This window comes from Lithobates pipiens, unplaced genomic scaffold (assembly GCF_037356315.1).
Source record: "Lithobates pipiens isolate NorthernLeopardFrog02 unplaced genomic scaffold, aLitPip1_a1.2 Scaffold_27, whole genome shotgun sequence".
Classification (NCBI taxonomy): Eukaryota; Metazoa; Chordata; class Amphibia; order Anura; family Ranidae; genus Lithobates; species Lithobates pipiens.
In genome coordinates, this window is record NW_027507788.1 from 77481176 (window position 1) to 77503659 (window position 22484).

The 22484-nt window shown below is 46.8% G+C and overlaps 1 protein-coding gene across 5 annotated transcripts in view; it reads left to right on the plus strand.

The window, feature by feature from the left end:
• The window catches only part of MED25 (mediator complex subunit 25), a 474735-nt gene that overhangs the window by 221595 nt on the left and 230656 nt on the right, over positions 1 to 22484 (plus strand). For all 5 annotated transcript variants that reach the window (XM_077457089.1, XM_077457091.1, XM_077457094.1 and 2 more), the window contains one exon: positions 19709 to 19816. In XM_077457089.1, the coding sequence (XP_077313215.1) occupies positions 19709 to 19816 (108 nt within the window). The remainder of the gene's footprint in view (positions 1 to 19708; positions 19817 to 22484) is intronic.

The window sequence follows — 22484 nt, forward strand, 5'->3', positions numbered from 1 at the left end:
TTGTGGTGACATTGGTGAGGAAGGGGCTTATCTTGGAGATGTTGCAGAGGTTGTGGGGGCAAACGTTACGTTTTAAATGCCGCCCTGCCATCGTGAGCGTGCCGCCGGGTGCACGCTTGCATGCTGGTCGGGACCCCCGTGGGTCCGGTCGCGGGTCCCGAAAAACTCGATCGCCGCGGGCATACCCGTGATCGTCTCACGGAGCGGCTGAACAAGGAGATGCCGTTGTAAACAGCATCTCCCCGTTCTGCCTAGCAACAAGTGACGCTGATCTCTGCTCCATGTGATTGGAGCAGAGATCAGTGTTCACTAAAACAAAGCCCAGCCCCCCCACAGTTAGTAACATGCACCTAGGAACACTTAACCCCTACACTGCCACCCACTGGTTAACCCCTTCACTGCCAGTGTCATTTACACAGGAATCACTGCATTTGTATAGAAGTGATTGCTGTATAAATGACAATGGTCCCAAAAATGTCCGATGTGTCCACCATAATGTCGCAATAAAAATTGCTGATCGCCGCCATTATTAGTAAAAAAAAAAAAAAAAATTATTAATAAAAATGCCATAAAACTATCCCCTATTTTGTAAAGGCTATAACTTTTGCGCAAACCAAACAATCGCTTATTGCGATTTTTTTTTTTTTTTTTTTTTACCAAGAATATGTAGAAGAATACGTATCGGCCTAAACCTGAGGGAAAAAATTTTTTTTTATATATATTTTTGGGGAAATTTATTATAACAAAAAGTAAAAAATAATGCGTTTTTTTTCAAAATTGTCGCTCTATTTTTGTTTATAGCGCAAAAAAAAAAACGCAGAAGTGATCAAATACCACCAAAACGAAGCTCTATTTGTGGGAAAAAAAGGACGTCAATTTTGTTTGGGAGCCGCGTTGCACGACCGCGCAATTGTCAGTTAAATCGACGCAGTGCCGAATCGCAAAAAGTGGTCTGGTCTTAAGCCAGCAAAATGGTTCGGTCTGAAAGTGGTTAAGGATAGAAGCCCCAGCAATGTGCTGACCCCTTAAGGATGCTCAAATTTATACTGTTATAAGGGTTGGGTGGACGTTCGTTAATTAATCATGAGTGAATATAAGTGCCTAACAATCAAAGTTGACCTTTTGCTTCTAAAGTCAGAATAGCAAGAGGCCAGAGGCCAAGATAAGATCAACACATAATACTTGGGTAAGATGGTCCAGAGCAACAAAAAACAACATCATGGTTATGCACACAGGGCAACAGATAGAGAAAGCCACATACCAAAGACACATACACAAAAACAGCAAGCAGATCCCAATTTAATTTAACCCTTTCATGACTAAGCCTATTTTTGGAATTTGGTGTTCACAAGTTAAAATCCATATTTTTTGCTAGAAAATTACTTGGAACCCCCAAACATTATATATATTTTTTTAGCAGAGACTAGAGAATAAAACGCCGATTGTTGCAATATTTTATGTCACACGGTATTTGCGCAGCGGTGTTTTAAACGCAACTTTTTGGGAAAAGGGACACTTTCATGAATTAAAAAAAAAAAAAAAACAGTAAAATTTGCCAATTTTTTTTTTGCGTAATGTGAAAGATAATGTTGCGCCGAGTAAATGGATACCAAACATGTCACACTTTTATAATTGCGTGCAATTGTGGATTGATGACAAAGTACGGTACCTAAAAATCTCAATAGGCGACGCTTTAAAATGTTTTTACGGTTACCAGGTTAGCGTTACAGAGGAGGTCTAGTGCTAGAATTATTGCTCTCACTCTGACGATCGCGGCGATACCTCACATGTGTGATTTTAACACCGTTTACATACGCGGGCGCGACTTCCGTATGCGTTTTCTTTGCTTCGCGGGGATGGGGGGCGCTTTAAAAAAAAATTTTTATTTTTTTTATTTATTTGAAAATGACTAAATTGTTTAAAAAAATAAATAAAAATTTGATCACTTTTATTGCTGTCACAAGGAATGTAAACATCCCTTGTGACAGTAATAGGTGGTGACAGGTACTCTTTATGGAGGGATCGGGGGTCTAAAAGACCCCCCACCCCTCCTTTACACTTCAATGTATTCAGATCGCCGAAAACGGCAATTCTGTATACCGTATATCTTTTTAAAACCGGCGCAATAGGCAGCCGAGTAAACGGGAAGTGACGTCATGGCGTCGTTTCCGTGTTTACTATGAGGAGACTGGAACGAAGCCGATTACCTCCCCAGCGGCCGGAGGCAGCGCAACTTGAATCGGTGCTCCCGATCGAGAGCACCGGTAACAGCGGCGGGAGGGGGGGACGTCCCCTCCCGCTCCTCCGGCATAACAGCCGAGCGGCTTTTAGCCGCATCAGTTGTTATGCCTGGATAGCCAATCGTCTGCTGAAGAAAACGGTACCGGGATGATGCCTGCAAGTGCGGGCATCATCCCGGTATACCCCCCGGAAGCCGAGTACGCAGATCTATGTGCGCTCGGCGGGAAAGGGTTAAAGGTGGAAGATGTGGTTGAGCTGACACATACCAAAAACACATACACAGAAACATCAAGCAGATCCCAATTTAATTTAAAGGTGGAAGATGTGGTTGAGCTGATACATACCAAAAACACACACAGAAACAGCAAGTAGATCATAATTTCATTTAAATACACTTTTTATATACATTTTCTCTTTTATATTGACAATAAAGTAAGCGTTTTTATGTAATTTTATGTACTAAAAGTTTAGACTGTTTAGTGGTTATAAGTATGTTTTTCAAGTGAAGTACTGCGGTGCTGGTGACCTATGAACCCCCAAGACAATACAGACTTGCACAGATTTGGTTACCATGGAGCATGAGACAGCCCTATTTAGGGGTTAAAACTTAATGACATGATCAGACACCATATGGAAATATCCAGTGGAACCTCACTTAAGATGGCAGCCGGTCACGTGTCTGAGTTTCTAGGATACCGAAATTAAAGATGGATGGTGTAGCAAGATGGCGCGGCTTCTGATGCAGTCTTATGCCGCGTACACACGAGCGGACTGTATGGCGTACTTAGTCCGTCATACTTTCCACTGAATGGACTTGACCACACACGGATACCCAAACAGTCCGACGAAAGCTTGCGCGATGACGTGTACAGCACGTACGACGGGACTAGAAATAGGAAGTCCAATACACAGCAAAGCACCCTTCTGCCGTGTAAATCCTTTCTGGGCATGCGCCATTCTTAGTCCGTCGAACTAGCATACTGACGAGCGGATTGTCCGCTGAAACCAAAGTACGACGGACAGAATTTCGAAAAATCCGAAATACTTAGTACGCCAGACTGCACGCTGAAAAATTCAGCTGAAGCCCACACACGAGCGGACTGTCCGCTGAAATGTGTTTCGACGGACTAAGTACGCCATACAGTCCGTCCGTGTGTACGCGGCATTAGTGACAAAACGCGTAGGTCAGAGCTACAGCGTCATTGCATCACTTCCGGTTTCTGTGTTTTTTTATTTTTATATATATATATATATACCAGCCGCTTATTACTATCTTCGTCAATGTAAGTGCTCAAGCTTTACTTCTTTATCATCTTTGCATATGCATGAGAATACTGGGGCAGTGAAAACTAAGGAGTAGGAGATACAGACATCCGCTTGACTTAGGATCTGCTTGCAGCCATTGGTGCTGTGAATGCTGGTTACTCCCTGGTGTGTAGAGCATTCCAGTGAGTGCAGTAAGAAATGGGGAGCACGAGTGGAGACACTGACACACCACATGGTTTTGTGATCCTTTTGCAGCACAATATTTATATTTTATGAAATCCACTTGCAACAATGTTGGGATGGGTGGTGTATTGCTATCGCCAGTGGTTCTGCCACAAGGGCGTATAACAGAGGGGATATAGGGCATTTTTGCCGTGTGAGATAGAACTGTTCAAAGGTCCACCCATTCGCCAGCACTCTAGCCACTGGAGCTTGATATAGTAATTGCACCCACTTGATACATCTGGGCCCAAAGCCAAATTTTTCCAGACACTTCCATAGCGCCACTCAACTGAGTCGAACACCTTGGCAGTGTCCAAGATGACACCCACTCTTAAACCAACATTATCATGGGGGGATATGAAGATTGATATAGTCTCCTAAGGTTAAAGGGGGTGTTCCTGCCCAGCATGAAGCCTGACTGATCCTTGTGTACCAAGGATAAAATGACTTTGTTAAGGGGGGTGGCAAGGATCTTCGCCTTGATCTTGACAGCCACCAGAAGTAAAGAGATGGGGCGGTATGACACCGGAAGGCTCGAGTCCTTGCCAGGTTTGGAGATTAGCACTATCATGGCCCCTCTCACTGATATGGGTAAATTTGAGTTGTCAAATATATAGCGAAATAAATTTTGGGACTAGAAATTCCAAGTATGAGGAATAGAGTTCTATAGGAAGGCCGTCCAAGCCTGAAGATTTAGATTGAGGGAATTTAGCTATGGCTTTGGCTATCTCCTCAGTCGTTAGTGGCACCTCTAACTTTGCCATCTGTTCCTCAGTGAGTTAAGGGAAAGTGCACATCAGCAAAAAACGATTCCATTGTGGATAAATCATCAGAGGCAGTGGATGTATATTTTTTATTATCTTTATAATTTTTTATTATTTTTTACTACACACAGTTTATCTCTGCAAGGACAGAGAAAGAAATGTATCCTTCTCCTCCATTCACAGGCACAGAAGACACGGTGGTGAGCTTCACAGTGGCTGATCACTTTGATAACCAATCAGAGGCTCTTACAGCCATCAGGTGACCTGGAATTGAACATTCCAGGTCCTGATCGTTAGAGCAGAGCCCAGGGCTCTTGGTGAGACCCCGGTTACTGTGCTGGGAGCGTGTAATGCAGCTTACTCCAAGCACAAAGGGAGGTATGCAAATATGCGGCACCACGGCAAAAAGCCCAGTGCAGTGGGGCTGCGTATTTGTGTGATATCGGCACCAATGGGTTAAACCTGTGCAAAAATAATCTCTGGCATCCAAAAGGGTTAAGTAAAAAGTGAAATTATGTGCATGGAAATACAGGGGTCTTCAGAAGCAGCCAACTTGTCAGACCTGCTTCTGAAGACTGCTTCTTGGTGTCATCTCTTGACCAATTGGATTGCCTTACAACTTGATCTGGAACTCAGATGTGGATGTCCCATATTTTGTGGTTGCACCATACGCCTTATTGACTCACTGAGCATATGCCCATTTGAGTCCTCTCAATCCGGTAAGGCTCCTCACTAACCAGTGGTGGTTCTATTGTCTGTGTCCTCACCTCAACATTGATGTCATGTAGAATCCCACTTCTATTTACACAAGTTGTTTTCACCGTTTATTTAACCACTTCAGCACCGGAGGATTTGGCTGGCCAAAGACTAGAGCACTTTTTGCAATTTGTCACTGCGTCGCTTTAACTGACAATTGCACGGTCGTGCGACATGGCACCCAAACAAAATTGACATCCTTTTTTTCCCCACAAATAGAGCATTCTTTTGGTGGTGTTTGATCACCTCTGCGTTTTTTTTGTTTTTATTGCGCTATAAACAAATAAAAGAGCGACAATTTTGAAAAAAATCAATATTTTTTGCTATAATAAATATCCCCAAAAAATATATTTAAAAAAACATTTTTCTCTTATATTCACTGACCGACACAGCTCCTCTCTGTAACAAATGAGTTGTTAGCCTTATCACTAGAATACTAGGCATAGTTGTAAGACAACACTCAGAACCCTTAGTTCCGCCCAGGGGGGGGCGGTCCCTCAGGCTACAAACCCCCACCCTGCAAAGCACCATCAGTTTTATTTTGCCTAGCAAAGGAGAAGGACCTAGGAACCCTGCGGGCCCATCGGTCTGTGCTTTTTTACGCAGAAGCTTGAGTTTTTGCGCAAGATAATTGATCCTGTGATCTACTATCAACAGTCGGCTGGGTGACTGGCTGGATACCTTTTATCCTTGTAGTCTTCCCAGTACAGCCATCGAGCATGTGCAGGTCACAGCTATGGCTCGGCAGGCCACAACATGCCTCAGGTGGTCGGTGAGCTTTTATGCTCTGGGGCGTACATATGACTGGGCTACTGATGTCTGCGTCACAGTATGCTGAGGCCAGTAGCCTACCCTGTACTGATCAGGAGTAGGTCTACAGTGGAATGTCTCCCAGATCTTCAGGACTGGCAAGTACAGCTCTTCCTGCCCCGGGACGGTTGAGCAGCTGGGCATTCCCTGGGAGGTCGATTTGGGGGGTCCCTCACCTCCCTCTCTTCTCTCCCCATCTCCCCCACCTCACAGAGGGGGGGCTGCTGCATGTGGTACTGAGCGGTGTGTGTGTCCCTGAGGGCTCTCACCTGGGATAGAGGGCAGGCTGGCTGGTGGTGCCTGGATCCTGTGTATTTAGCTCCCGGGAGGTGCTTGTGAGGTCTGGCTGTGTTTTCGGTACAGCGATGTGTCTCTGCCACATTTTTGTCTCTGTCCCTCATGGAGCTGTCTGGCGGCCATTTTAGGTGTGGGCATCATGTCTTCTGGGCTTCAAGCGGCCATTTTCCCAGTGCTTTCCTATTTAGGACACTGGCGGCCATTTTCTAGAAGCCTGAGTATGTTTCAGTGTTCTCCAGCAGCAGCTACATGTGCTCTCAGCTTCCTGTTTGTTGTTACTGGACGCTGGGCGGCCTTTCTATGTAGTCTGAGCATGTTTTTTCAGATCGTTTTAACGATCGTTCTGACGGACTGCCACGGCACAGTTTGGGTTTCCTCTGCACCTGGGAGCACTAGGGGTCTACGGGCACTGCTGTGTACAGAGCGGAACTCCTCCGGTGGTGAGTCCGGCGGGTTAGAACTAGTGATGCACCGAAATTTCGGCCGCCGAAACATATCGGCCGAAAATGCCCGTTTCGGCAATTTGCCAAAAGAGAAAAATGGCCGATAATGGAGCCGAAAATGGGGCGTGGCCTGGTTGGGGGCAGGGCTCCGCCCTCCGCCCCTGGTGACGCCCATCATGGGGGGTGTATAGCGCAGGAGAGCTGCCTCTGCCGCCTGTTTGATCACAGCGCCGGGAACATCACAGCTTTCATTTCAATAGCTGTGTGTTCCCGGCCGCGCACCATCACACGCAGCCCCTCCCCCTTGTCCGGGCACTTAGATAGACAGATCATCCGCAGGATTGGACGGATGACAAGGGGGAGGGGCTGCGTGTGACTGCGCACGGCCGGGAAAACACAGCTATTGAAATGAAAGCTGTGATGTTCCCGGCGCTGTGATCAAACAGGCGGCGGAGGCGGCTCTCTTCCCTGCACAGGCTGGCTGCAAAATGGCACACTGGCTGCAAAATGGCACACTGGCTGCAAAATGGCACACTGGCTGCAATGGGACACACTGGCTGCAATGGGACACACTGGCTGCAAAATGGCATACAGGCTGCAATGAGACACACTGGCTGCAATGGGCTGCAATGGGGCACACTGGCTGCAATGGGGCACACTGGCTGCAATGGGGGACACTGGCTGCAATGGGGGACACTGGCCTGCAATGGGGGATGCCTCCTGTACCACGTCCTCTGTCTCTGACCATCTCCTGTACCATGTCCCCAGTCTGACCATCTCCTGTACTGTGTCCCCAGTCTCTGACCATCTCCTGTACCACGTCCTCTGTCTCTGACCATCTCCTGTACCGTGTCCCCAGTCTCTGACCATCTCCTGTACCGTGTCCCCTGTCTCTGACCATCTCCTGTACCGTGTCCCCAGTCTCTGACCATCTCCTGTACCGTGTCCCCAGTCTCTGACCACCTCCTGTAGCATGCATGCAGTCTTTGACCATCTCCTGTACCATGTCCCCAGTCTTTGACCATCTCCTGTACCGTGTCCCCAGTCTCTGACCATTTCCTGTACCGTGTCCCCTGTCTCTGACCATCTCCTGTACCGTGTCCCCAGTCTCTGACCATCTCCTGTACCGTGTCCCCAGTCTCTGACCACCTCCTGTAACATGCATGCAGTCTCTGACCACCTCCTGTACCATGTCACCAGTCTCTGACCACCTCCTGTACCATGTCGCCAGTCTCTGACCGCCTCCTGTACCATGTCGCCAGTCTCTGACCGCCTCCTGTACCATGTCGCCAGTCTCTGACCGCCTCCTGTACCATGTCGCCAGTCTCTGACCGCCTCCTGTACCATGTCGCCAGTCTCTGACCGCCTCCTGCACCATGTCCCCAGTCTCTGACCGCCTCCTGTACCATGTCCCCAGTCTCTGACCACCTCCTGCACCATGTCGCCAGTCTCTGACCGCCTCCTGCACCATGTCCCCAGTCTCTGACCGCCTCCTGTACCATGTCCCCAGTCTCTGACCACCTCCTGTACCATGTCCCCAGTCTCTGACCACCTCCTGCACCATGTCCCCAGTCTCTGACCACCTCCTGTATAAAAATATTTTTTTAAAACAGTCATTTTCGGTATTGGTGCTGTTTCGCTTTCGGTTTTCGGCCTAGTGTATTTTTCATTTTCGGTATCGGTTTCGGCACCAAAAAAACCCATTTGGTGCATCCCTAGTTAGAACTCCTCAGTTGGCGGCAGCAAGGAGGGTGGGACTGTCACTGTCCTAAGTCCCCTTCGGGTGGCAGACAGGGTAGGGTCAGCATGGCTTCAGAAACTGGTGTTTCTTCCCCCGAAATCCAGGCAATTGCAACCGGGTCACCTGCGGACCGCGCAGTTCCCATGGACACCCTCACAGCGGTCCTCAATTCGTTCGTTGCCAAGATGGAGGTGGTGCGTGGGAAGAAAGGTGCTAAAAAGTGGCCCCTGCCCCCCCTCCTCTAGGGAGAGCTCTGATGTAGACTCGGGTCCTGCTGAGGCCGGGGACCCCTGCTCTGTCTTGTCAGGCGACGCTGACCAGGACCGTTTGGACAGTGAAGATGAGTCCCCGTCCGGGTCCGAGCATGACAAAGTGCTTGTTGGAGCACTTATCACAGCTGTGCTTGATACCCTGAAGATTCAGGAGCCAGCGGATCCCTCTGCTGATGTACCGGTCCCTTTTGGGTCCCGCAAGCCAGCACGTTCACCTAAGGTGTTCCCGTATCTGACTTATTTTGACAAGTTCATTTACAGGGAATGGGGTCGCCCGCAACGGACCTTTTTGGTCCCCAAATACATGGCGGTGCGTTACCCCCCCAGTATCCAGGTTAAATAAAATAACCACGATCCCGGTTCAGGGGACTCCTGCATTCAAGGTTCCCACGGACAGGAAGGCCGAGGCGGTGGCTCGTTCTTTGTTTACGGTTGTGGGGTCAGCCGTGCCACCTGTACTGGCATCCGCACTTGTGTCGCAGACACTGACTGAGTGGGCAAAACTTTTGCACCAGGCTTCCTCTGTCTGCGTGGAACTAGCAGTCCAACTAGTGCAAAGCCTTAAGTACGTCTGTGACACGGCCTTGGATACTCTCCCTCTGTTATCCAGGGCCTCAGTGTCAGCTGTGGTGCTGAGGCGCCTAATTTGGCTAAAATGCTGGTCTGCTGACCAGGCATCCAAAAGGGTCCTGACGGATCTTCCTTTCCTTGGCGACCGGCTCTTTGGAGCCTCATTAGTTGACATTATTAAAAATGCCACCGGTGGTAAGAGTACCCTACTCTCAAAGGCCAGGAAGGCTAAGGAGCCACGCCATAGGCAAGGGCCCTCTTTTTCCGCTCACAACCGTTTTTTTGTCCGCCCAGAGCTTCGACAAAACGTCCCCAGCCCAACAGGACGCCCACGGACAGTCCAAAACATCCCTGGAACCGCAAGCCTAACATGCCTGCGAATAAGTGCTACCGCATGAAGGTTTGCCCCCACCCATGTCTCGGGTGGGGGGGGGGTCGCCTTCAGGAGTTTGCAGCCCGGTGGTCCTCCCGGTTATCCGACCAATGGGTCTGATTTTCACAGGCTACAAGATAGTTTCTCTCTTGGCCGCCAAACAGATTCTTCCCCTCCAGCATACCCGGTTCACTGGGAGGCCCTGTTGGGGGCGGTAAGGGATTTGCTGAACCGCAGGGTGATTGTACTGGTTCTGGACTCGGAGCTCTTCCATGGATTCTACTCAAATCTGTTTGTGGTTGCCAAGAAGGAAGGGGTACATCTGATCTTGGACATAAAAGCCCTCAATCACTTTGTAAAAGTGCAGAGGTTCAGAATGGAATCAGTTCTCTCAGTAGTCGCTGCACTCCATCAAGGGGACTCCCTGGCATCCTTAGACATCCAGGATGCATACCTGCACATACCCATATGCCTTCGGCATCAAAAGTTTTTGCGATTTGCAGTCGGGGAAGCCCAGTTTGTGGCTCTTCTTTTTGGTCTGGCATCAACCCCCCAAGTCTTTACCAAGGTACTGGCTCCAGTTTTGGCGTTCCTGCGATAACGTGGGATCGTGATCGTGGGATACCTAGACAATCTCCTCCTGAGGGCATCTTCCGCCTTAGAATTGGAGGAGGATGTGGCGATCACCATGCAAACCCTGCAAGAATTTGGGTGGCTGTTGAACCTCAAAAAGTCGCTGATTGTGCCGACCCAGCGTCTGGAGTACTTAGGTTTGCTGTTGGACTCCAGGCAAGCAAGAGTTTTTCTCCCTTCAGACAAATTGCAGACTCTCAGATCCCCGGTCAAACTGCTGATGAACCACAAGTGGTCATCGCTCTGCTGAGAGTACTGGGACTCATGGTAGCCTCTTTTGAGGCAGTACCTTATGCCCAGTTCCACACCAGAGTCCGGCAGAAGGAGATTTTGACAAAATGGGACAAATTTCAGTTGTCCCCGGATCGACAGATTCAGGTGAGACAGTCAATTAGAGACTCGCTGATCTGGTGGTTGAGGTCCCCGGTGATTCAGTCCGGAAAATCGTTCCTTCCTCTGAAATGGACGGTGATCACAACGGACGCCAGTCTATCCGGCTGGGGTGGAGTGATGGGGTTTCAGTCGGCTCAGGGCCTCTGGTCGACGGAAGAATCCAAGTTGCTGATCAATCTGCTTGAATTGAGAGCAATCAGGCTGTGCCTCTACACATGGTCGATGAGACTTCAAGGGCGTCTGATCAGAATACAGTCAGACAACGCCATAGCTGTGGCGTACGTGAATCACCAAGGGGAAACAAGAAGCTCAGCCGCTGCACAGGAAGTCGCTCACATACTTCGGTGGGCAGGGCGACACGTACCTGCCCTGTTGGCCATTTACATCCCGGGAGTGGAGAACTGGCAGGCGGACTATCTGAGTCGACAGATGCTGGACCCAGGAGAATGGGTATTCCATCCGGAGATATTCGGGTTGCTGTGCCTGAAGTGGGGCACACCAGATGTGGATCTACTGGCCTCCCGTCTCAATCGGAAGGTGCCAAGATTTGTGTCGAGGACAAGAGATCCGTGGGCCGGCGCGTCAGACGCGCTCGTGGCTCAGTTGGATCAGTACCAGCTGATCTACGCCTTTCCTCCACTGAAACTGTTGCCACGTCTGATTCGCAGAGTGGAAGCCGAGGGGATCCCAGTAATTCTGGTTGCCCCAGATTGGCCTCAGTGTCCTTGGTATGCAGACCTGGTGCGTCTGGTGGCAGACGCTCCCTGGCAACTGCCGTTGTGAGGGGACCTCCTGTCTCAAGGTCCAATTCTCCATCCTGCTTTACCATCGCTGGCTTTAACGGCATGGCTATTGAGAGCCAGGTGTTGAGGAACCGGGGTCTGTCGGACTCTGTGATTCCAACTATGTTGAAAGCACGGAAATCTTCTTCTCGGAAGATATACCATCGTAGCTGGAAGGCCTACATCTCCATGTGTGAGGAGAAAGGATGGCATCCGTGCTCCTTTTCCATATCCAGGATCCTGCTGTTTCTCCAGCAAGGAGTTGACCAGAGATTGGCATTAAGCACCATCAAAGGGAAAATCTCAGCCTTAGCTGTCTTTTTTTTCAATGACCCCTGGCATCGCACTCCTTAGTGAGTACCTTCGTTCAGGGGGTACGACACGTAGTCCTTCCGGTGCGTCCAACGTTACCCCCATGGGATTTGAACCTGGTGTTGGCGCTTCAAAAACGGCCATTTGAAAATATCAGGGAGATTCCCCTGTTGACACTTTCCCAGAAAGTGGTCTTTCTTAGTGGCCAACGCATCGGCCAGGAAGGTTTCGGAACTGACAGCCTTGTCCTGCAAGTCACCCTATATGGTTGTCCACAACAGTCCTTTCTACCGAAAGTGGTGTCGGCTTTTCATATCAATGAGGACATTGTATTACTATCTCTGTGTCCTAATCCGAAGCACCCTAAGGAGGTGGCCCTTCACGCTCTTGACGTGGTTAGGGCACTGAAGGTGTATTTGTCTGACATGGCTCCCTTTCGGAAGTCAGACTCACTGTTTGTTTGTTTCGATGGCTGGTCCAAAGAAAGGCATGGCAGTCTCGTCAGCCACCATTTCCAGGTGGATCAGACAGATTGTAGTACAAGCCTACGTCTTGAAGGGGCAGGTGCCCCCCTTTCCGGTAACGGCCCACTCCACAAGGGCAGTTGAAACATCTTGGGCCTTCCGACACCAAGTGTCGGTCACTCAGGTGTGTAAGGCGGCAAACTGGTCGTCTGTCTACACGTTTACCAAGTTCTGTAAGGTAGACATTGGTGCATAGGCTGATGCCTGTTCTGGCTGCAAAGTTTTGCAGGCGGCCGTGTAGTTGCAATTGAATATGCAATAGATATTTTTTCCTGGTTTTTCGATAAAAACGCAGTACTGTTATGTTAATGCACTGTTGCATTACTTCCGCAGTTTGGTGCGGTCTTGGGGATCACTCCTGTTGAGGATACCCTGTTTTTTTGTGGTGGATTTCCACGCACTGCTGGGTTTTTGTTTTGTGTGTGTAGTTTTACTAGTTCCCACTTGCCATGGTGGATGACGTTTTTATGCTGTTTTTCCCACCCCTCGTTTTGGCACTGCTTGGGGACGTAATTTGTTACAGAGAGGAGCTGTGTCGGTCAGTGAATATAAGAGAAAATAGGATTTTTTGTGCTCACCGTAAAAACCTTTTCTCTGTAATTCACCGACCGACACAGCACCCGCCCCTCCTTTTATCTTTACGTTATACTGCTTATTGACGTACTGATGCTGCTTTGCAGGGTGGGGGTTTGTAGCCTGAGGGAACGCTAAAGGCATGAAAAGCTACTTCCAGAAAGATTTATTATCGCACCTGCAAATCTCCTGGAGTGGGCATAGTCAATTCAGTCCCAAAAATTACTCTGTCCCTCACATTCTGGTCTTCTTACAAACAGGTCTTAACCAGATTTTAGCCCTCAGCATCTTGAAAAGGCAGGTTTTGAGTTTTTTTTCAAAGGCCTTTGGCTTTGCATTATCTTGTCAAAACCTTTATTCAAAGTATTTCTCATATCAGGCCCCTTTGCAGCACCCAGAGCTTCCTTGGGACCTTAATGTGGTTCTCTCTGCCTTACAGAAACCACCCATTGAACCATCAAGATTACCCCCTTGCAAATTCTTGTTCTCTCTCTCCGCAGGACCTCGTAAGGGGAACCCTGCTTCAAAATTCACCATTGTGTGGTGGATAGGAAATTTACTGTATTTATTGGCGTATAACACTCACTTTTTCACCCTGAAAATCGGGCACAAATAGTGTGTGTTATACGCCGATACTGCAATTTGGGCTGCCTAGGAGGGAACAGGGAGGGGACAGGACAAGAGCCGTCAGATTACATACAGCAAGAATCTCCTGTTTATTCAGCGGCCTCTCTAATAGCAAGTCCCGTCTCCTGGGCCGGCATTGAACCAGTGTTCTGTCTATCATATAACTTTGTATTAAAGAGGCTGCCGAGCAAACAGATTTGCGCTGTATGTAATCTGGCGGCATTCGTGTCCCCCTCCCCCCCCCCCCCATTCCTGTCCCCTCAGAGGAAGCAGTAATCTAAGGTGAGGCTGCAGATGGGCATTGATCAAGCTGAAATGATGGGCAATTGTGAAGCTGCAGATGGGCATTGATTGGCAATTGTGAGATTGTGAGACTGTAGATGGGCATTGATCAAGCTGCATTGATGGGCAATTGTGAGTCTGCAGATGGCATTGATCAGGCTACAGATGGGCAATGGTGAGGCTGCATTGATGGGCACTGATCCTTATTTTGCTTCAAAGTTCTTTATTTAAAATGTAAGGTTTTTTTTTTCCCTGAAACTTCCCTCCTAAAATGAAGGTACGTGTTATATGCCGATAAATACGGTAATTACATGTTCAAAAAGAAATAGCTCCTCCTCTGCTGTTACCTACTAACTCCAGCTGATCTGTTTGGATTATCCTGGGCCTTTAGGCACTAAGCCTCTGTCACCTAGCTCTGTAAGGCTGCCACCTGGTCTTCTGTTCATACTTTTTTGAAGCTTTACCAGGAGGAGGTACAATCTTCTGAAAATAGCACTCTGAACCTGAAGTTATAACTCTGTTCCTTTTCTTTAGCCTGTTGGTCTTAATTTAGACTTACCTGTAAATTCTATATCTTAAAGTACTGTACAGGACACCCTCCCTAAACTCTTCATGTTACTCTGCATTGCTTGCTACGAAACTGAGCACTCGCAGAGTTGGTTAGGGTTATAGGGGTGGTGCCCCACTTTGTGTGTCCTTAAAAGCTTGCCAGTATCCACCTGAACTGTCCTGTATTATGCTTTAAGACAGAGGTCTCCAAACTGCAGCCCTTTGCTTGCTTTTATCTGGCACTATTTGGGCACTAGTCTATCCACTAACACCTACAGTGGGACACTATTCGTCCCGGTGACAAACAATGGAGCACTATTCCACCTACTGGCACCAACGATAGAACACACTTACTTCCACTGACAGCAACAATGGGGCACAATTCCTTCCAGTACCACCAATGATGGGGTTAATTCCTTCAACTGGCAGAAATGATGGGGCACTGTTCCTCCTACTGACACCAAAGATAGGGCATTGCGTATTTCCATTTGATGACAGGACAGTTTCTTTTCCCACTGGCCCTAGCCTGGCCCTCCTAAAGTCTTAAGGACTGTAAACCGACCCTTTGTTCAGGTGGTCCCTGCGCTGAGATGGAGTTTTCAGGTAAGTCGAAAATCCTCTGTTTTACTCACTGCCATGAGTGCCGCTGCATGTTCAGTGTTTTGTCAATATCGTATATTTCAAGATTCATTGCATCCTCTGATTCCTCCTTGCTCCTGTGTGTCTTTTTACTAGAGTTCCTATAGGTACATGTCAAAAAATTATAATATCTTCAAAAAGTTAATTTATTTTAGTAATTTAATTCAAAAAGTGAAACTCCATATATTACATAGATTCATTACACACAGAGTGATCTATTTCAAGCATTTATTTTAATTTTGATTCTGACCCATTATGTGGTCTCCACATGGACAGATATATCCGCTTGCATGGATTTAAGTTGGGAGAGGATGGCCAGCCGTTTAGGTTTAGCTCTCAGTCCTCGCACATTCCATGTAACTAGTTTAAGGGATGCCGTAGTTTTGAAGTGATAGGTTGGGTGTACAGTTGGATCAACGGGGTGGTCAGCATTCGCATCTACATGTAATGCTATTACTATAAACATCAGCATGCATTTAAATAGTGGTACCGATGCAAAGTGCCCGTGCCAATCCTGCAGGGGGCTGCATGGGGGGGTGACCCTGGGAGTGTAGTAGCAGATAAAAGTACATATATTGCGATGTGGGACATGTCAAACAGTACAGAATCAATAAACGGAGCACAATAACTGTGCCAGCTCTGGACCAGCGTGGCATGTCAAACTTGTGGCAGCCCTCCACGGCCATGGGGGCTGCAGCTTGCCAGGGAAACAATTCTTGAGGGGGCAGGGAGATGCATCGGTGTAGATAACGGGGGGGGGGGGCGTAGAGGGGTGCAAGGGGAGCAAAAATCCAGGTGCATCATCATCTGTCTCTGGGGGGGCGAACAATGGTTATGAGAAGTGCACAGCAGTGCTAGATGAACTGGCCTTCAAGTACTAGGGTGGTGCAGGAACTTGGTCCAAGAGTGGCTGAACAGGTGCACATGGGGGGGGCATTGCATAGTGGGGGAGGAGGTGAGAATGACGGTATGCCTGCTGAGTGCTGAGCCAGGGAGAGCGAGCAAAAGTGACAGGGAGATGGCTTTAGGGATGCCGTGGGGGTGTCCAGAAGGGTATATGGGGAACAGGCCAAGGCCAACTCACGATTCAGAGAGGAATGCCTGAGTCAGCATCCCTGGAGGTCCAGTCCATCACAGTTCATCTGTAGGGAAAGGTAGGCCTGGTGGCGACCAGAGGATTAGGATGGTGCAGGAGCAGCTGCGTCTTTTCAACCAGAGGATGACCGCGGTGGGATCCTCAGAAAAGTGAGCCTTGCCATCCCGAAATCACGCGGAGGCAAGCCGGGAACAGCATGGCGTAAGCCAGGTGATGATTGCGCACCTGTCTCTTGGCTTCAGAGAACTGTGCCCTCTTCTGAACCTCAGTAGAAAAGTCCGGGACTACTGCAATGTGCGAGTTGCGGAAGAGGATGTTGCCCTTTTCACAGGTGCAACGTAAAATGGTGTCCCGTTCCCAATAATTCAATAGCTTGCGCAGGGGGAGCTATGGACGGTGGAGGCCGCGTGGCCCAACGATGCGCACGTTCCACCACGGATGTGGAGGAGAAGGCCTCCCTGCCAAGTTGGAGATGAGATTTTCCAGGAACGTGGGGAGGGGTCTGAACCCTCAGACCTCTCCGGCAGCCCCACAAACCTGAGATTGCATCGGCGGAGCCTATTTTCCATGTCGTCCTGTTTACTAAGGATGACATTGAGCTAGTATTGGAGCCGTTCATTGGTGACTTGTAATGGCAGTATGTCATCCTCCACGTGTCTGATCCTGCGCTTTGTCTCGGTCACCCTCTCCCGCAGCTTGTGTATGTCCTGGTGGATGACGGAGATGTCTATTTTGACCTCCTCTATTTTGGACGTGAGGGTCGTCTGGCAGAGGGAGACGGCATCAAGGATGCGTGTGGTGTCCCCGGAGAGTGGCGCCATCTTCCCCCGCCATGCCCCGCTCCTCGTAGCGGAATTTATCAAGCTTCACCAGCGCTCCCGGAGCTCGTTTCGGTGACGACATGACCGCAGGTACTTCACCAAGTAGTGTAGGCAGTTTGTTCTGAGAGAGAGGATGTTTTTGCCCCGGAGGATTACTATGAAGGAGAATGTACATCCGAACCTCTCACTCTGCACCCCTTAGGCCACGCTCTGGCTGAAGCCATTTATTATGAATAAACAATCACCTGTCATCTGTTTGCTTGTAAATAGTGTGTGTGTATAAAAGGTCAATGAGTTTTGGAATCCTGACAGACCCGTGTATCTTTTATCCAGTGCTGCACTGACACTTCTGGATTATGAGTCATGGGGAAAGCAAAATAATTGTCAAAGGATTTATGGGAAAAGATAGTTGAACTGTATAAAACAGGAAAGGGATATAAAAAGAAGACAAACGCTAATCTAGAAGTGGAAAATTAGGGGTTATGTTTAGGGGTGCAAATGTGTTTATTTTTTTGATGCCGAAACCTATAACGCAAATGAAAAATACACTAGGCCGAAAAACCAACACAGAAAATTACTGTTTTTAAAACATATTTTTTATATAAAAATGTATTTTTATATTTGAAATAAAACCTACATTTGTATATAACGCATTGCTTAATATATTAGCAAAATTTCCATGCGGTACACCTCTAGCAGATATGATACAGGAGATGGTAAGAGACTGCAGACATAGTTAGAGACTGCAGACGTGGTACAGGAGATGGACAGAGACGGCAGACGTGGTACAGGAGATGGACAGAGACTGCAGACGTGGTACAGGAGATGCTAAGTGACTGCAGACTCGGTACAGGAGATGGTCAGGGACTGCAGACGTGGTACAGGAGATGGTCAGGGACTGCAGACGCGGTACAGGAGATGGTCAGGGACTGCAGACGCAGTACAGGAGATGGTCAGGGACTGCAGACGCGGTACAGGAGATGGTCAGGGACTGCAGACGCGGTACAGGAGATGGTCAGGGACTGCAGACGCGGTACAGGAGATGGTCTATGGTAACTGTAAGCTTCACCGAGCAGGATAACTGTTTTTAACAGCATGTCAAACAAGTCCTGCACTCTTAACCCCTGCGGTGCTGCACACTGATAATGCTCCTCCTGATGATCATACTGACGAGGTGCTCCTTAACGCGGTGTGCTGATATCTTTTCTCCATAGAGCACTGTTTTGCTTTCAGCCGGCTCATTGAGGAGGGAGGGAAGGAGAGAGAGAGGACGGAGGCACTCCAGAGCGACACCCCCATACTGGGTGGCACCGCGGGCGGGTGGGCAGCACCACGGGAGGGGCCCCGCCCCATTGTCAGCAAGAATTCTCTTTCGGCAAATTGCCGTAAAAGGCCATTTTCGTCCGATATGTTTAGGCGGCTGAAATTTCGGTGCATCCCTAGTTCTGTTGAAACCAAACCACGTTCAGGTAGACCAACTAAGTTTTCAGCCACAACTGCCAGGAAAATTGTTCAGGATGCAAATAAAAACCCACAAATAATAGGTGAAATACAGGACTCTCTGAAAACATGTGGTGTGGCTGTTTCAAGATGCACAATAGAGGAAACACTTAAGGAAAGATGGGCTGCATGGTTGAGTCGCCAGAAGAAAGCTACAAAGTATCCCGCCAAACAGCATAGAGACCAGCCTCTAACCTTTTGGCTCTAAATCTTTTGGAGTGAGGAGACCAAATTTTTGGGCCACAACCATTAACGCTACATTTGGAGAGGAGTCAACGAGGTCTATTATGAAAGGTAAACCATTCTTACTGTGAAACAGAGGTGGATTGCTGATGTTTTGGGGATGTGTGAGCTATAAAGGCACAGGGCATTTGATCAAAATTGACGGCAAAATGAATGCAGTATGTTATCAAAAAATGCTGGAGGAACATTTGCATTCATCACCCAGGAAGCTGCTCATGGGACGTTCTTGGACATTCCAACATGACAATGATCCAAAACACAAGGCCAAGTCGACCTGTCATTGGCTACAGCAGAATAAAATGAAGGTTCTGGAGTGGCCATGTCAGTATTCTGACCTCAGTATCATTAAGCCACTCTGGGGAGATCTCAAATGTGAAATTCATGCTAGGCAGAAGAAGAATCCAAGAATTTACAGGAACTGGAGGCTTTTTGCCAAGAGCAATGGGCAGCTTTACAGAGAAGATAAAGAGCCTCATCCACAAATGGTAGTAAAAGACAAGACTTCAAGCTGTCATTGATGTTAAAGTGGGCAATACACAGTTTTAAGAACTGGGGTATGTAAACTTGTGATCAGGGTCATTTGGGTAGTTTCTGTTATGATTTACAAAGAGTTTGTGTTATTCATATTCTCTGAAATATGGCAAAGAAATCATAAATTCTAACAGGGTATGTAAACTTATGAGCATAACTGTATTTTTCTTGTTCTTGCAACGGACGTGCAAAGGAAAGCCAGGAAAGAAAAAAATTCTTCAATTGAAAAACAAATAGCCCAAAAATCTGAAATTACATATAGCTGTTGTGAAGTCCAGTAAAATTTTTAAAGACGCAGGGTTGCATTGGGGGAAAAATAAAACTTTATGAAAACGGACACCCCTCTTTATTGTGTTTTTATATTGGTAAAAATATAAGACAGATTTTGCATGTAGACCACTTTTACACTTATATATTTATAAATCTATATATGTTTTGTTTTCTTCAGACTACCTTAGGACCGTTATTCAGAAATTCACGAATGGTTCAGTTCCACTTTACTAATAAGGATCTGGAGTCACTCAAGGGTCTCTATCGCATTATGGGCAGTGGCTTTGTAAGTTCCCACTATGTTACTGTTACAGTTGTATTGTTTTTTTATCATTGTTTTTACTTCCTTGGGCACAAACTTGCTTTTAAAATCCAGGCTTCTGAAATACATGTCCCCCCACAGTAAAGTAGGAGTCTGTAGCAGATTTGAGCAGAAGCAAAGGAATTGTTTGAATTTTTATTTTATTTTTTTATATTTTTAACTGGCAGCTTGTCCTAAGTTGCCTCTGCACTCCATTGACCTGACCATTTTAAAGTAAAATGCCATGTTTCAACATGCTTGTTATGCGAAGGTTCCCCTAAGGAGGGGTTTTTCGTCAGCAAGGTAAATAAATGAATGATTCAAAAAAGATTTTGGTTTAGTACATTATTATAAAAGAAAAATGTATTATTAACATACAAAAAAATTCCATGAAAGTTAAAACATGAGCTCTGAAGGGAGGGTACCCACAAGATGCAAATATTTAAATTGCAAAAAACAAAACAAAAAAACATAGCATTAAATAGCAAATGTCTATAATATGACAACCCTGACACGTTTTGACCCATTTTGGTGGGGTCATCTTCAGAGGTTAAGTTTGCTCCAAAGAGACTACATTTAGTATATCGGATTTGGAGACATGCATGACCGACACACACATATATATATATATATATATATATATATATATATATATATATATATGTGTGGTGTGTCATCTCACATGATTACCCAAATGCATGTAGTTGGAATCTCCCAACCCAAAATGCCATGTGTATTGTCAGATGATCCCGCGTACCAAAAGTCCAGAATACTTCAAGGTGGAACGTCACTCACTCGGTGCGGCTTAGGAGTCACAAATACCCCCACAGCCCACCAGGCTGGGCGGAGTCCACACCTGCGGAAAAATTCCAACCCATGAGTCAAAAAAAAAAAAAATATATATATATATATATATATATATATAATATTATATGATACGTTAGAATTTTTTGTAATAGTAAGATATTGGTGTGGATGGTTGGGAAACTCACTCAAAAAGGTTACATAGTAAGTAAGATTGAATAAAGACACCAGTCCATCCAGTTCAACCTGACTGAGTGTCTACAATTGTCCCTATCCCTGTACATTGCACACTCGCATCGGTCCCTACCCTCAATGAGCCCACAATACAAGGTCCCCATTTATATACTAGGGACAATTTTTTTGGACACAATCCAATTAACCTACATGCATGTCTTTGGAGTGTGGGAGGAAACCAGAGTACCCGGAGGAAACCCACGCAGGCACAGGGAGAACATGCAAACTCCAGGCAGGTAGTGTCGTGGTTGGGGTTCAAACCAGCGCCCCTTTTTACTGCTAGGCGAGAGTGCTACCCACTACACCACTGTGCCGCCCACAGGTTGATTCGATATTGTATGATTAGTTGGTAAACAAAATGATGGCGTGAGGATCAAGAAAGAAGATGTGATGAAAGTGATGGAAGAAATGACCTGAGAAATGTGAGACATGAAAATAAAAGTAATAATAAGCAGGGGGAACAAGAAGATGGAAAAAGTGATAGCAATCGGTGAAAATGAAATGAGCGAATGTGATAGACAAGTGAGGGGAACAGAATAAGGGTCAATAAATGATGAATGGTGAGTGAACTAACAGCAAAAAGAGAGAAATGAAGAGAAGTGAAAAAAGGGCAAACAAAGACATGGAAAAGGATGTGAGGTGCAAGTGAGGAAGAAAGAGAAAAGTGATAACAAACGAGGAAAGATGCATAGATGAATAGAGGTGAAAGAGAAGGATGTGACGGAAAACTAGCAATAAATAGAAACAAAACAAAAAACAGAAATTGGTGATAAGTGAAGGAACAACCATATAAAGAAAAAAAAAACAAAGGAACAAAAAAAATGAAAAAATTAAACCCAAGACAGGGAAGGTGAGTGAGGAAAGCAAAAAAGGACTATGAGCATGTAATGTGAAAAGATTTGATTGCATGGTAGCGTTCAATGTGTGATAAATTGGTGAGAATGTGTGGAAATGTGAAGTGAGGATAAATGTTGAGAAGAGTATATGGGGAAGGTGGTAAGAAAATGAAAAACGTGCAGCATATCACTAAATGATAAATAAGCAGCGTAAGTGATATAATAATACCTGGTATTGGAAAAGGTCATGGATGTATAATAAAAGTGACAATCTTTTCCTTGAATGGGCATCTTAGAAAAAATCATCAATGGCTCACGTGCCTATTAATAGCAATTTTTGTTAATAGACACGTTAATAGCAAGCAAAATAGGCATATGGCAATAGCCCAGTCAAGGCCTTTGCTTGCACGGATGATCTTAGGAATGAATATCACAGGCTGTATCAGGTTTCACACACTGGCACCGCTGTGTAGTCAGTATGCATCTCTTTCAGCAAAAGACCCAGAGAAAAAGACTGGCCATAGCGTAATATTGTCTACCTTTTTTTAATGATACGAAAAGTAATGCACTTACCCTTACTTGGTTTTAAAATCGCATATAAAACAGAGCCAGCCGGCTTACAACAAACTTCCGTCCTCCTCCTAGTATGACAGTGTGGTGACGTCAATGCGTACCCTTCCCAGGCGCGTTTCGTCATATGTGGCGTTGACAACCAAAAAAGTAAATGTATTTTATTGGGATTTTATGTGATAGACCAACACAAAGGTGGCCCTTAATTG